The sequence below is a fragment of the Miniopterus schreibersii genome, assembly GCF_964146895.1.
Source record: "Miniopterus schreibersii genome assembly, chromosome: 22".
NCBI lineage: Eukaryota > Metazoa > Chordata > Mammalia > Chiroptera > Miniopteridae > Miniopterus > Miniopterus schreibersii.
In genome coordinates this window covers 11,249,332-11,261,685 of record NC_138124.1, presented here as the reverse complement: position 1 = coordinate 11,261,685, position 12,354 = coordinate 11,249,332, and the positions used below count along the sequence as shown (strand labels likewise).

Sequence of the window (12,354 nt, the reverse complement as noted above, 5' to 3'; positions counted from 1 at the left end):
TGCGAATGTGTTCGCATGGGACTGAAGGGGCAGCCACATTAGGAAAAGCCCAAGGGTGAGAACCGTGGTTCTTTGGACAAGATCGAGGCACATGGGGCACCTGAGAAGGGAGATATGCTTCCTCTCTGAGCAGCAGGTGGTTCGGGGTTGGGGGTCCCCGGGCTGGAAGACAGGTGTCCTGGCGCAGGCATGGAGGGGCGCTTACTTGCAGTCCTGCCTGGGCTTGGGGATGTACCCCGGGTACGAGTCCTCTGTAATCGTCTTGCACATCCTGCTGTCACGGTCAGAGGGCAGGAGGGTTCCTGACTTGACAAGGAGGCCAAGACAGTGGTCAAAGGTGTTGCGTTCCTCTGGCCCATCCTCCGTGAAGAAGCAGTGGCCCAAAGAGTTATAGCCCACCACGTCCTTGACCTGCAGGGGTCGAGAGAGGGGACATTTCACCTGCCATCCAATTGTTCATGGACTCATCCATTCATTCAACACACATCAAACAGTATCAGCCGCACACCTGGCTCTGTGAGGAGCGCTGGGGGTTTGGAGATGGACTGCACACAGGTGTTGGGCCTGGGGAGGGCCGGGAAGGGGGATAAACAGGTGACTTTAAAGTCCCTCTAGCTGCAGGTGTTATGGCTGAGGCTCCATAGGGTAGGAAAAGTGACCAAGTGTTAGAAGTAGGTTCAGCAGGAGACGGTGGACTAGGTCATGTGAGCCTACTCGGTGGGCACACAGCAAGAACAGTTTGCAGGACTTAGTGCGGAGGGCTGCCCACAGGAGCTCCCACTGGAAGGCGGTGGGGAGAGAGCCTCGCCTGGGCGGCAGCGTCTGAGCTGAGTCAGGCGGGCCTTTTAGGGAGACTGGTGTTGATCTTCCTCACTGCGCCCTCACCCACCAAGCCCAACCCGCTTCACAGCCCACAGTACACATCCAGCCACACTTGCAACCCGTTTCCTCTACTACATCCCTAACATTCTAAATTTATCGTAATCACTGTCTTTCTTCTTCTACCAGAAACCATTCTCCTTTGCTTCTTCCTTGAGCCAGAAACAAATCCCATGTGTTCCAGCCACTGCTCTAGACATAGTCCTCACACCGCATGCTGGGGAGACTGGCCCTGGGTCCCACCAACACTTCCACTTGAGCCTGCGGGCAACTTGCCCGAGGTTCCACAGCTCATAACATGTGGACCAAGCCTGGAAGCCAGGCCTTTCTCGACTGGGCCCCAAGGCACACACTCTCTCCTCTGTACTCAGTGGGGTTTGTGGTCACGGCATCGTAAACACAGAGCAGTGGGCACTCCTTATCGATAGAAGAGCACATGGAACAGTGGTTTCACCCATGACATGCTGACAAGCCTGTTCACCTCCCCCTCACGACACATCTGGTGGGAGGTTCATTCTGTTTGGTTTGAAGCAAGAGTCACAAATGCAGATGCACCTGGTGGCACTGACCTGGGCATCTCCTGAAAAGCACTACGAAGTGGTGGGCCACTGGAGAACACAGGCCGGCCTAGCGGGGCAGCTGCAACTCTGCACTGGGCAGGTATGTGGGTCTGGTGCTGCCAGCTCAGCCGATGTTTCCAGAGAAGCCAGGAACCCAGACTTTTACGTGAAATATCTCCATTTTTAAATGATGGAAATGACTTTGAATGTTTCTTTAAACACCATTCAAGCCAAACAAAACACATCTGGTGCTGGGTTCGGCGCACAGGTGCCATTCTGTGACATCCGGTTGTAAAGTTCACAGAAGGTGTAAGTTTAGTCCATGAAAGGGAAGTTCAGTGTAGTGTACAATTATCAGCTTAGTGTAAAAATGATCAGATGTTTCTCTAAACATCGTATGAGCCAAACCAAACATAAGCTGGAGGTGCCACTTTCTAAGGTTCAGTTTGAAACGTTTATAGAAAATATAAGTTGGGTTCATTTAAAGAAGAATCGACTTAGTGTAAGAATCATCTGTGCAAATTAAGACAAGCCTCTGACACACACCCGCCTAATGGCTAATGAACACTTTTCTTTCAGCGGTGTTTGCTCTGATGGACACTTGGTTTACCAGGAGAAAAGGGTTCATTGCTGACATGAACTCAGTGGCTGGGCCAATACCACAGCATAGTTTTGACGTGGTCCCCCTTGTCTCAGCTAACAGACTGTCATGCCACATGGCCACAGAAGGATCTGCTCCACCATGTGTGCACTCCCCATGGCCACCACAAACCTGCATTTTGGTGCCCCTTGGCAAGGAGACACCCCCATTTTCTCCTTCCTCTGGTCTGTAGCCTGCTGTCAACTGAGCTCACTCTAAAATCCAAGGTGAGTCCCTGGCCGGTTTGGCCCAGTGGTTGAAGCATCGGCCCGAGGACAGAAGGGTCACAGGTTCGATTCCCAGGCAAGGGCACATACCATGGCTGCAGGTTTGATCGCTGGCCCTAATCTGGGTGTGTGCAGGAGGCAACCAATCGATGTGTCTCTCTTACATCGATGCTTCTCTCTCTCTGTCTCTCTCTCCCCTTCCCTTCCACTCTCTCTAAAAAAAGTCAATGGAAAAAAATATCCTCAGGCAAGGATTAACAACAACAAAAATCCAAGGTGAGGATGGTTCAACCCCCGACAGTCCTGGACTAAGTGACTTGATGCAAACACCCTTCCAGTGCTAACAGCTCCTGGGCCGAGGGGTGAGCCAGCTGGCATGGTGGGAGGGGGGGAAAGCCCTCTAGGTCCTTTCTTCCCCAGGAAGGAGGCACTTACCAACAAGCCATTGGAGCCGTGGACGGTGACACAGCGAGAGAAGGTGTGGTGGATGGAGAGGTCCTGGACATATGTGGGCGGGTCATAGCCACCCTGCTCATCCACATCACCCACCAGGTGGAAATGAATCGGGTACTGACCCACCAGCTGCTGTCCCATGTGCTTCAGCTCCACGCCCTCCAGATGTGCTGCCTTGAACCCCAGTGCAAACTGGGAAAGGAGAGATGAGAGTCAGAAGGAGTCTGTGAGGCATTCCCCGACCCGCTCGCTAGTGCCCATGTTCTGAAAACGGAGAGGCGTTATCCTCGAAGTGCTTTGTTATCCCCCGCCTCCAGTAAACCAAAGCTGTTCTCTGCAAATGGGTTAAGATGCCTGGCCCTTCTTACCCCAAGGGAGACGAGGTGCCACTTATAACATGGGGATGTGGCAAAGCAGTGAACTTGGAATGGGGGGCTTGGGAGAGACTGGGGCTCACTTCCACCCTCTTCTCCTGCCTCCGAAGCCTCTGAGTGTTATGAGGAAGTGAACTATGAAGAAGTATTTTTGGTGATGACAAAACATTGAATGAGCAGGGGCCAGGGATGCTGGAAATCCTATAACACAGGCCTGCATGACAAAAAACCGTGTCACCCGAAGTGCGAGGAGGGTCCCCATTGCGAACTCTGTGTCACTCCATTGTTCCTCTCAGTTATTTTACCAAGAAGTCTTATCCTTAAAGCACACAATTGTAGCTCCAAGAGAACTGTCCTCACAAAACTCCAAGAGACTATTATTTTGTTAGCTTTAATGCCAAATCACCGAGAGCAATGGTTGTGTGAAGAGCTTTTGGGCTTCTGATGCTAGTCAATGTGCAGGTAAAGGCGCTTTACGAAGAAATGCAAAGGAAATTCCTCTTGGAACCTGAGGCCAGGACAACAGGAGCTCCGGTGAGCAGATACCATCCCCCTCACTGCACCCGAGGCCTCTGTGGCTGCTTATCTGTCACTGCCCCACTTTCCCCGGGAGCTCACAGGTTACTGTAATGCTGGTACTTCTGTTCCCCTTATTGTCACTCATCTGCATTTAATGGATCTATTGTACAGGTGACTTTTTGTGAGTTACATGCTCATGTTTCTTTCAGGAAGGGATCAGGGTTAAATAATGAAGAAAGGGAATGAGAGCCACGACTGGGGTTGAACACCAGGAAGGTAGGGGGCGTGATGTGACGTGGTGTGACCGGGTATAGGGAGCTGCCCCCTTTGGCACCAAGTCTCTCCTGTTTCCAAGGTCTGATGGGTGGGTCAGCACGCCAGTGGATAATACATAAGACTTCTCCAACTTCCAGAAGGTTCTCTCGCCTTGGTCCCCTCGCCTGCCCCTCCATCCCCTTTCCCTACCAAGAATACCACCCACAGGCTGACACCGTGGGACTTCTCCTGGCGGGGCTTATGGCCTCGGCCAGGCAGACCCTACCTTGATGTGGCCCCCAAAAGTATCGAAGTCAAAGAAGGTGCAGACGTGGTTGGTGTAGGGGTAGCACGTGTCCTCCATCTCCCCCCTGATGACGATGTTGCGACTCAGGAGCCCAACCTCAGCCCTCATGTCCACGCCATCGATCTCCTCCCCGATGTGCAGGTACATCGGTTTCCCTAGGGCAGAAAGGGGGGAACGGGTAAATCGGAGGGACTGCGTATGTCCTCTGTGCTCCAGGCCCCTGCCAGCTGCCTCCTCAGCTCCTGCACAAGTCTCCCCATGACCTGCCTGCATGGTGGTCCCAGGACCTGATCCCATTGCGCAGAAGAAGGAGGCTCAGGGAGGTGAAGTCACCTGTCTCAATGAAGAGACAGGATTCACAGCCATGCATGCTTAGAGCTGAAGCCTGGGGCAGAAACGTTATTTGTATCTCAATATCTGTCCCCTCTTCTGCTTGATGACACTAAAATCTCCAGTGTTTTAGGTAGACACATGGCTCCCCAGGAGAGCCACACGTCCCAGGCTCCCTGTAGCCGGTATGGTCACAGGATGAGCAGAAGTGATATGTGCACCCTCAGGTGGCCCCTGCTCTCGTCCTGTCCCTAGGGCTGGAATGAAGACGTGTGTGGGGGGTGATCCGGCCTCGCCCAGTTGGGTGAGGACCATGCCCCAAGGATGGCAGAGCAACGAGAGGAAACCTGGGCTCTGATGACCCCATAGAGCTTACGCCTGGGACTGCCAACCATCTGGAATTCTTACGGACACAACGTAAACCCCCTCTCTGTAAAGCCATTGCAATAAAGCAGCACAAACCCGAATTCTGTGAAAGTGAGCAAATCTGTGCTCAACTGGCTTCAACCTCATGTATCTACCACCACATTTTCTAGAAGCTTCTGTGTCCAACACTGGGTGCCTCCAAGGTACCGTTTGAAACAGCGCAGAAGAGGTTTCACCCCGTCTAGAGTTGACCTTATGCCTTCCCTTCCTCCTTCTGTGAAGGAGACGATGCTCTGTCCCTTGTACCACTGACCCTCAGCCCACCCCAGCATGACAAGAGTTTGGAACTTTGGAGCTGCATTTGATTGTAAGCCCCAAATTCTGCCTCCACAACAACCCCTAGTCCTTTCTGGAGTACGGAGATCTTAGTCTGGTTCTAAATCGGCTCCTCGCTGGGACTGCTGACCTGGCAGGCAGGCACTTTCCCTTCCAGTTGAGGATCATGTGGATTCACAGCCTGAACCACACCACAGACGCCACCTGAATTTCACTGGGACCTTGATGTGAGCATCAGAGCACGCACCTCATTCAGCCCCGGGACGCGGCACCACATGCAAAGGCTGTGGTTCCCAGGAGCCCTGAGCAGCGCCCACCAGCAGTGACCCCGCCCGGCTCTCTCAGCCAAGGAGGAGCTGGCCTGGCCCCCTTCCCTCCTGCCCCTGGTGCACGCCCTGTGCTGGGCTTGCAGGATTTCTCAGGATGTTGATTGTTCTGGAATTCTGCAGACTCAGAGAGGTGGTGGTTTCTTTGAAGCACCTTAGTTCAAAAGCAGTGAACCGGGCTCATGGCAAAGCCAAGAAAATATCTCCTTTGGAATCAGTATCAGTTTCCTGGGGCTGTTGTAACAAATTACCACAAACCGTGGCTTCAAACAGCAGTAATTTCTTTTCTTATAGGCTTGGAGGTCCAAGATGAGTCTCACTGGGTCAGCAGTCATGGTGTTGGCAGGGCTGGGCCCCGTGAAATCTGTCCCTCTTCAGATTCTATGGCACCTGCGCTCCTTGGCTGGTGGCCCCTCCTCTACCTTCTACATGCATCTCTCCAATCTGCTCTGTCACCACCTCATGTTCTCCTCTGACCTTGACCTTCCCGTGTCCCTCTTATGCGGACCTCTGTGATCCCATCGGGCCCAGCAGATAATCCAGGATCATCTCCCACTTCACAGCCCTAACTTCATCACACCTACTAAGTCCCTTCTGCCAAGTAAAGTAACATTTGCGGGTCCTGAGGATTAGGACATGGACATCTTTGGGGCCATCGTTCAGCCCCATCTGGAGCTCCCACTACCAGTTTCAGGCCTGTAATGACCTCAGGTGAGACAGCTTTCTGTGTTCCCTGGAAGAGACCAGCCAGGGTGTAGGAGTGATTTCCAGATAGATGGGAACGGTGCTCGTTAGACTCCCTTAGACTCCCGTGAGCAGGCAAGGCAGACAGAGCTGTAGGCGTATTTCTATCACAGTCTCCTCCCCCCACAGAGGAGCGCCTAGCAGGACCCGCACAAACCCTTATGGCGGTTTATCTGTCCTGCTGCTGCGTTCACAGGCCACTCCCAGGCTGCTATCCCCAGGAAGCTGTGCGCCCCGGTTTCCCGGCCTCCACCCCTCCCTCCCACCTTGCAGCTCTGATACTGAAAGTTAGGCAGGGACAGCAGACATGGCCATATTTGTCCCGAACAATCCAGAAGGCCATGAGCACAGGCCAGGGATGGGGGTTGCTGGGAAGCAGAGGGGCTTCAAACCCTGACCTCCCTCCCTGGCGTCCCCCTGCAGCTGCCCTGGCTCCTCCTCCCCAAGCCCTCTCCATGGGGACGGGGCAGGCACGGAACTAGTCACTCTGGGGTCAAGAGAAGAATAAACATCTAGGACTCTCTGGTGGGAGAAACAGACGCGTGTCCTGTGGCTCAGACCTAACAGGGCCAGAGAGTCTGCAGGACAGGGGGAGGGGACTGCCCTCCTCAGACCACCAAGGACGAGCCCCTGGGGGACTAGGCTGGCAGGTCTTAGGGAAGCAAATTTAAACCACAGAACTCCCTGTTTCCTCCCACAGTCCAGCCAACTTTGTGTGGAGACGCTGGAACCGGGGCCTTCACAGAGGAAGGGCAATGTAGATTACGTAGCCTGGGCGCCAGAAAGCTCTGGGTTTGAATCCTTCGTGTAAGTCCATCAGGGAGACTTGCTTGGCCTACGCCAGCACCCCCACTACAGCTCTGAGATGGCCGTCATGCTCCGTTCTGCGCTGTCATAGGGTGTCCACTAGTCAGGTGTGGCCACTGAACACTTGAAATCTGGCTAGTGTGACCAAGGGATGGAATTTCTAATTTTATTTAGTTGGAATTATATTCCATGAGTCTCAGTTTCCTCATCTGTGCCTTGGGGAAAACAATAGCCCCTCCTTGTTAGCTTATCACGAAGAGGGAGCAATATGGACTGTGCAAGTGCTCGGCATATCACAGGAAACCACAAAACTGTCAACATTAGTTAACAGGAGCATTATTTAAACGTGGGAGGAGGGCAGCTACAAGCAAAGTGGGAAGACAGGGATGCGAAAAGGCAGAAAATTGTAGAGCCTCCTAATTGCCATGTCGGGAGGTGTTGGGAATTATACTGTGGTTGGCAAAACTCTGAAATATTTTTTTTAGATGATTCACACATTTTCATTACTTTGTTACTCTCATCTGTTTCTCATCAGGAAACCCTTAAAATGCCTGTTTACTGGAATGGGGTGGTGAAGAAAGATCCAGGAAGGCTGTCTCCCTCGGCAGCCAGCCTGGGAAGGTGAACCCTGAGAGAGAAAAAGGGGCAGTCTCGCCAAAGAAGGAAGCAGGTAGAGTCCTTGCTCTCTCTCAGGGGGAGATGGAGAGCCAGAGAAAGGGTTTGGGGCTGAATAGAAGAAATGTGAGCCCCCTTGGACAGAAAAACACACTCTCACACACACTTCACACATACTCCTACTTGGGGCTTTTCTGACACTTTCCACCAGGAGGCGCTGATGAGCAGAGTCAAGTGGACCATTCGCTCTGAGTCTAATAACTTAGGGAGTGGGGATCAGCTGGGTGTGGGGCTGGTGCTGATATAGGCACAGGGATATAGACACAGGCCTTGCTAAACCAAGGGAGGCTGGCGGGTCCTGAGAGCTCCACCATCTTCTCCACTCATCCTTTCCTCCCTGTACTCAGGCCCAGAACAGCCCAGCTTGCTCTCCAACCAGCCCTAGAGCTCAAGAAGCAGATGGATCTGCTGTCAGGCATTGCCAAGAGGAGCAGCTCCCCCAAACAACACTGTTGGGGAAGCAGACCTGCCCTGACATCACATGGGCTCCTCGTGCTCAGGTGCACCCTTGGTACCCACAGCTGTCCCAACAGGACTGCTCAAAGTGAAATCTCCCCTCTAGGCCTCTGGGTGCCCAGCACTGGGTACACGTGAGGGCTGGTGTGACAAGGCCCAGAGCACCTCTCCCAGGGGGCTGCTCCCACCTCCACATAGGCAGGGGCCTCAGGGCAGGCTTGTCACCCTCCCAAAAGTCACAGATGCTGCCCAGGCCATGGGTTGCCTTACGATGAGCAGTGACATCAGCTCAAATGGTCTGACTGCTGCTCCTGCCAAGAGTCCAGGAGGACACCTGGTGTCCCACATGGGGACACAGAAGTCACCCAGTGAAGACCCCAGGTCTAACCCTCTTTAGGAACTCACTCCTCTAGGGGCTGTCCCGTGAATAGGGACATTGGGAGTCTTTCCTCGCTGGGAAAATCCGATACACCATTGCCCTCAGAATACAGCCCCACGCTGTCGCCATGGGGCCTCCCTTCCCTCTAGCCCCACACAGCTCTCCTGTTCCCACAGCTGGTCCTCCATAGCTGGAACCCCGCGTGACCTTCCCTGCGTAGCTCTCTGGCTCTGCTGACCCTCTGAGAGCTTCCTCTTTCCTTGTCACCTGCTCCTCTCTCTCCAGCTCTATGCTCCGTCGTTAATTCCTCTGGGAAGGCTGCCATGCCTGTTCTGACCTTGCCAAGTCCCCTTTTCATGCTCCCACCACCCCTATAGCCCCATTTCTCTCCCACAGCGGTTCCCACGTTTGGGATTTTATTTTTATTGGGATGGTTCTTTGCTGCATCTTTCTTTTCACTGTTGGACTGCAGGCTCCTGCAGGGACAGAGTCATGGGTACCTAGCTCACCGTGTCACCCCCAAGTCTGAAGCACTGCCTGGCATGTACGTGCCAGACTGTTACGTTGTCAAGGAACAAATGTTTGGACATCTCAGCCTCCACCCATGAGCTACTGCCTCCTTCCCTCTCTCCAGTCACATCCACCAAATCGCCATCTCCCAGAAACACGGAGAGCCTTTCTCTATAGTTCAGAGTTCTCGGCCGGGGCCCTGGGGTCACAGGCAATGTCTGTGGACCACCGCGGCCACCTGACCTCCAGGGTCCACCCCACGTGAATAAAATACGGGCACTGACCTCCAACACAATTTCTCACCTTTTTTTTTTTACCTCTGCTCCCCTAAATTCTTTCTCAGCACATTCCCACCAGCCAAAAAGATTGTGTTGAATTTTACTTTCTGTGGTTTTATTTCCAAAATAGTGGATATTTTGAATAGAATGGATATGCTTTCTCACTCCATAGTCCTCCCCTACCCCCAATTCTAATACTTCTCCAGTGGAGCTGATATTTTTAATGCCCAGTATCATCTCTTTCTTCTGGTGATACGCCCCAGTTTTCCTCTGGGATGTGACCCTTTCTCCATATGAAGCAATCTTAGAGGGTCTGTCAATGAAGGGACCCTGTCCCCTTCTGGCTGGAGAGTAAACACAAAAGCCACCATCCCCACCAGGGCTCCTCTCTGAAGGCGACCTCTGAGCTTTGTGCCAGGGACTAAGCATGGTGCCTGCAGACAGTGACACCCTAAGGAAGCTACCCATTGGGTCCTGACACCCAGATCCCTGAAGCTGTCCTGTTCCTTGCCCTTTCACAGCCTGGCTGCTCAGTGTCTATGAATTTCATTTGGTTTACAATAGTCAAGTTGGACTCTGTTGCTCTCAACCAAACAACCCTAATGGATACATAACTCTGTCCATTAAGAATAATTAACCCGATGATATTTGAAGTTTCTTTTTAACGCTAACAATCTGTGATTCCAGTAACCTCACCTACCATAAATGACAGAGCATTTAAGTCAAGATTTAGGAGAAGAAGAAGAAAAAAAGAAAACTCAAAAGCTATAGAAAAAAGAGATTTTAAAATCTGTGGTAAACTGCATTATTGTGAACAAATATTTACTCCCCTGATGGGAGAAATAGGCTTCCCCACCCCATGTGTGGTGACCATATGATACGCTTTGGCCAAAGGAATGTGGGCAGAGACTGCTAGTTCTGAGCCCAGGCCTTCAGTGTCCTTCTGTGTTTCTGCACGTCCCTCTGGGAGCTTTCAACCTCCCCCAAAAGAAGAATATGTCCTGGAGAGAAGGAGAGTCACGTGGAGCCAACCTGAACACATCTCTCAGCCTACAGAAGCTGAGCCCAGACAACCTGCAGATGCATGAGTAAGAAATAAATGCTTACCATGAGACTTTAAGGGTGATTTTTGTTGTTGTTATGCAGCATTATTATGGCAATAGCTGACTAATACAGGTTGCCTGTTATTTCAGCCAACTTTAAGCCTAACAATTTCTAGATTCCAACAGCTTAGAATGGGGTTAGTGAAAGTCCTACCTGCTACTTTGACCTGGTTGGGGGCACAGGCTCTGCAGGGAAGCACCTGGAACTCCTCCGCCTGGTACATGGAGTAGTCAGTACTGGCAACGACCAAGGTATCTCCAGGCTTCCATGACTGTACATTGTCTTCCAGAGTCAGAAGGGTGCTGTTGACATTGGTGTCGATGGTGACGGTGAGTTTGGGCCTCACTGTAACCCAAAGCAGGGGGGACTGAGATACAGGCCTTTGACCTTGGCAAACTTCTGACTGCCCAACTCCTCCCTTCCCCTCCCTAAATAAGTAAATGCCAGGTTTGCCTATCCAAAACCCAAATCACCAGGCTCACTCCTCTTGTCTTGGTACAGGTTTTTGAAGTCAACAAAAACCCTACTAGAAAAGAGCCATTCATTAGCTCTGGGCAGAGGAACTTTCCACTAAGTCCTCAGCTGGAGTTCAGTGTGGCTGCCTCACCACACCCACTTCACTTAAGATGTAAAACAAATATAGTTCCTCTCAACTATTATTTACAGTAGCCGTAAGCCTTTCCCCCAAAGACCTCCCGTCCCTAATGACTGCCTTCTGGAGATGGCCAAGTGCCTCCATGAACAAACTGACCATTTCCAACCCCTTGTAACGAGCATCTCGGGAATTGGGTTTAAAATAACAGCACCCAAAGAGGCAAGGAGCCCATGTCTGTGCAGGGGGGGCTGCAGGAAGGTGGGCTCTGTCCACCGCACCCTGGTTTTCTTGGACCAGGCCCTTCCCCTTCCTGACAGACAAATGGGCAGGGCGGGGTCTGCTGGCTCCTGCCAACTCCGAGTACCCTCCCACTTCTCCTGTGTCATTGCGAACTTGGCCAGAGCTCTGTGTCCCTGAGATGCTTGGAGGCAGCGGACGCAGCCATCCAAACTCACAATGCAGAGCCACCGCTGCATCTCTGTCCCGACAAGAAGCTGCTTACCAGGCCTCCCACACAGGAACCGCACGCGGTACCACAGGCAGGCGTGGCCCTGGTCGTAGCACACGAACCTATAATCCTGGCCTCTTTTGTAGACAACCTCCATGGTAAGGTTGGCTCCATCCACTGTAGTGGCCTGGGAATGGCATGTAAATTATAGAGCAAAGTCATTTTTTTTTTGGTGAAGAAGAAAGGTGATGATTAATGCTATAAACATATACTCACATGTCTAAAATTGTTCCTGAAGAAAAAAGTATGTACAATGGCCAAGACTATTACTCCAATGATTGCCACAGTTTGGTTATGAAGTTGCAGGGTGGATATATGCCCTGTCTGGGGTCCTACGGGATTGGTAGACAGACCAGTGGTTTACTGTGCATCACTGGGTGAACGTTTTAAGGATAATCTGCTATAAGCAGGTGCTCTCTTAGGAGCTGGACTGGCCACTTATGGCTGTACCACCACCAGCAGCACCAGGAACAGTGGCCGACAGGAAGAATCACCATGTTCAATCCACTGCTGATTCCACATCATGTGGGGACTCTTTAAACCTACGCCCAGGCCCCTTCCTGGAGTCTCAGATCTGACTGTGCGTGGGTGTGGCCATGGCATCAGACCTTTGGAAAGCTGCCCTGGTGATTCCAATGGGCATGAAGTTTGAGAACCCCACCTTGTAGCAACGGAGTTAAGTGTTCACATACATATATTATCTCATTCCATTTTTATGACAAAACT

The 12,354-nt window shown here is 52.1% G+C and overlaps 1 protein-coding gene across 1 annotated transcript in view; it reads right to left on the bottom strand.

Annotated features, from left to right (window-relative positions):
• CEMIP (cell migration inducing hyaluronidase 1) overlaps positions 1–12,354 on the bottom strand; it is a 104,208-nt gene that overhangs the window by 23,323 nt on the left and 68,531 nt on the right. The window contains exons 10-14 of the mRNA XM_081124738.1: positions 11,623–11,755; positions 10,679–10,870; positions 4,194–4,369; positions 2,742–2,951; positions 206–411 (exon numbers count right to left, since the gene is read on the bottom strand). Of these exons, the coding sequence (XP_080980864.1) occupies positions 206–411; positions 2,742–2,951; positions 4,194–4,369; positions 10,679–10,870; positions 11,623–11,755 (917 nt within the window). The remainder of the gene's footprint in view (positions 1–205; positions 412–2,741; positions 2,952–4,193; positions 4,370–10,678; positions 10,871–11,622; positions 11,756–12,354) is intronic.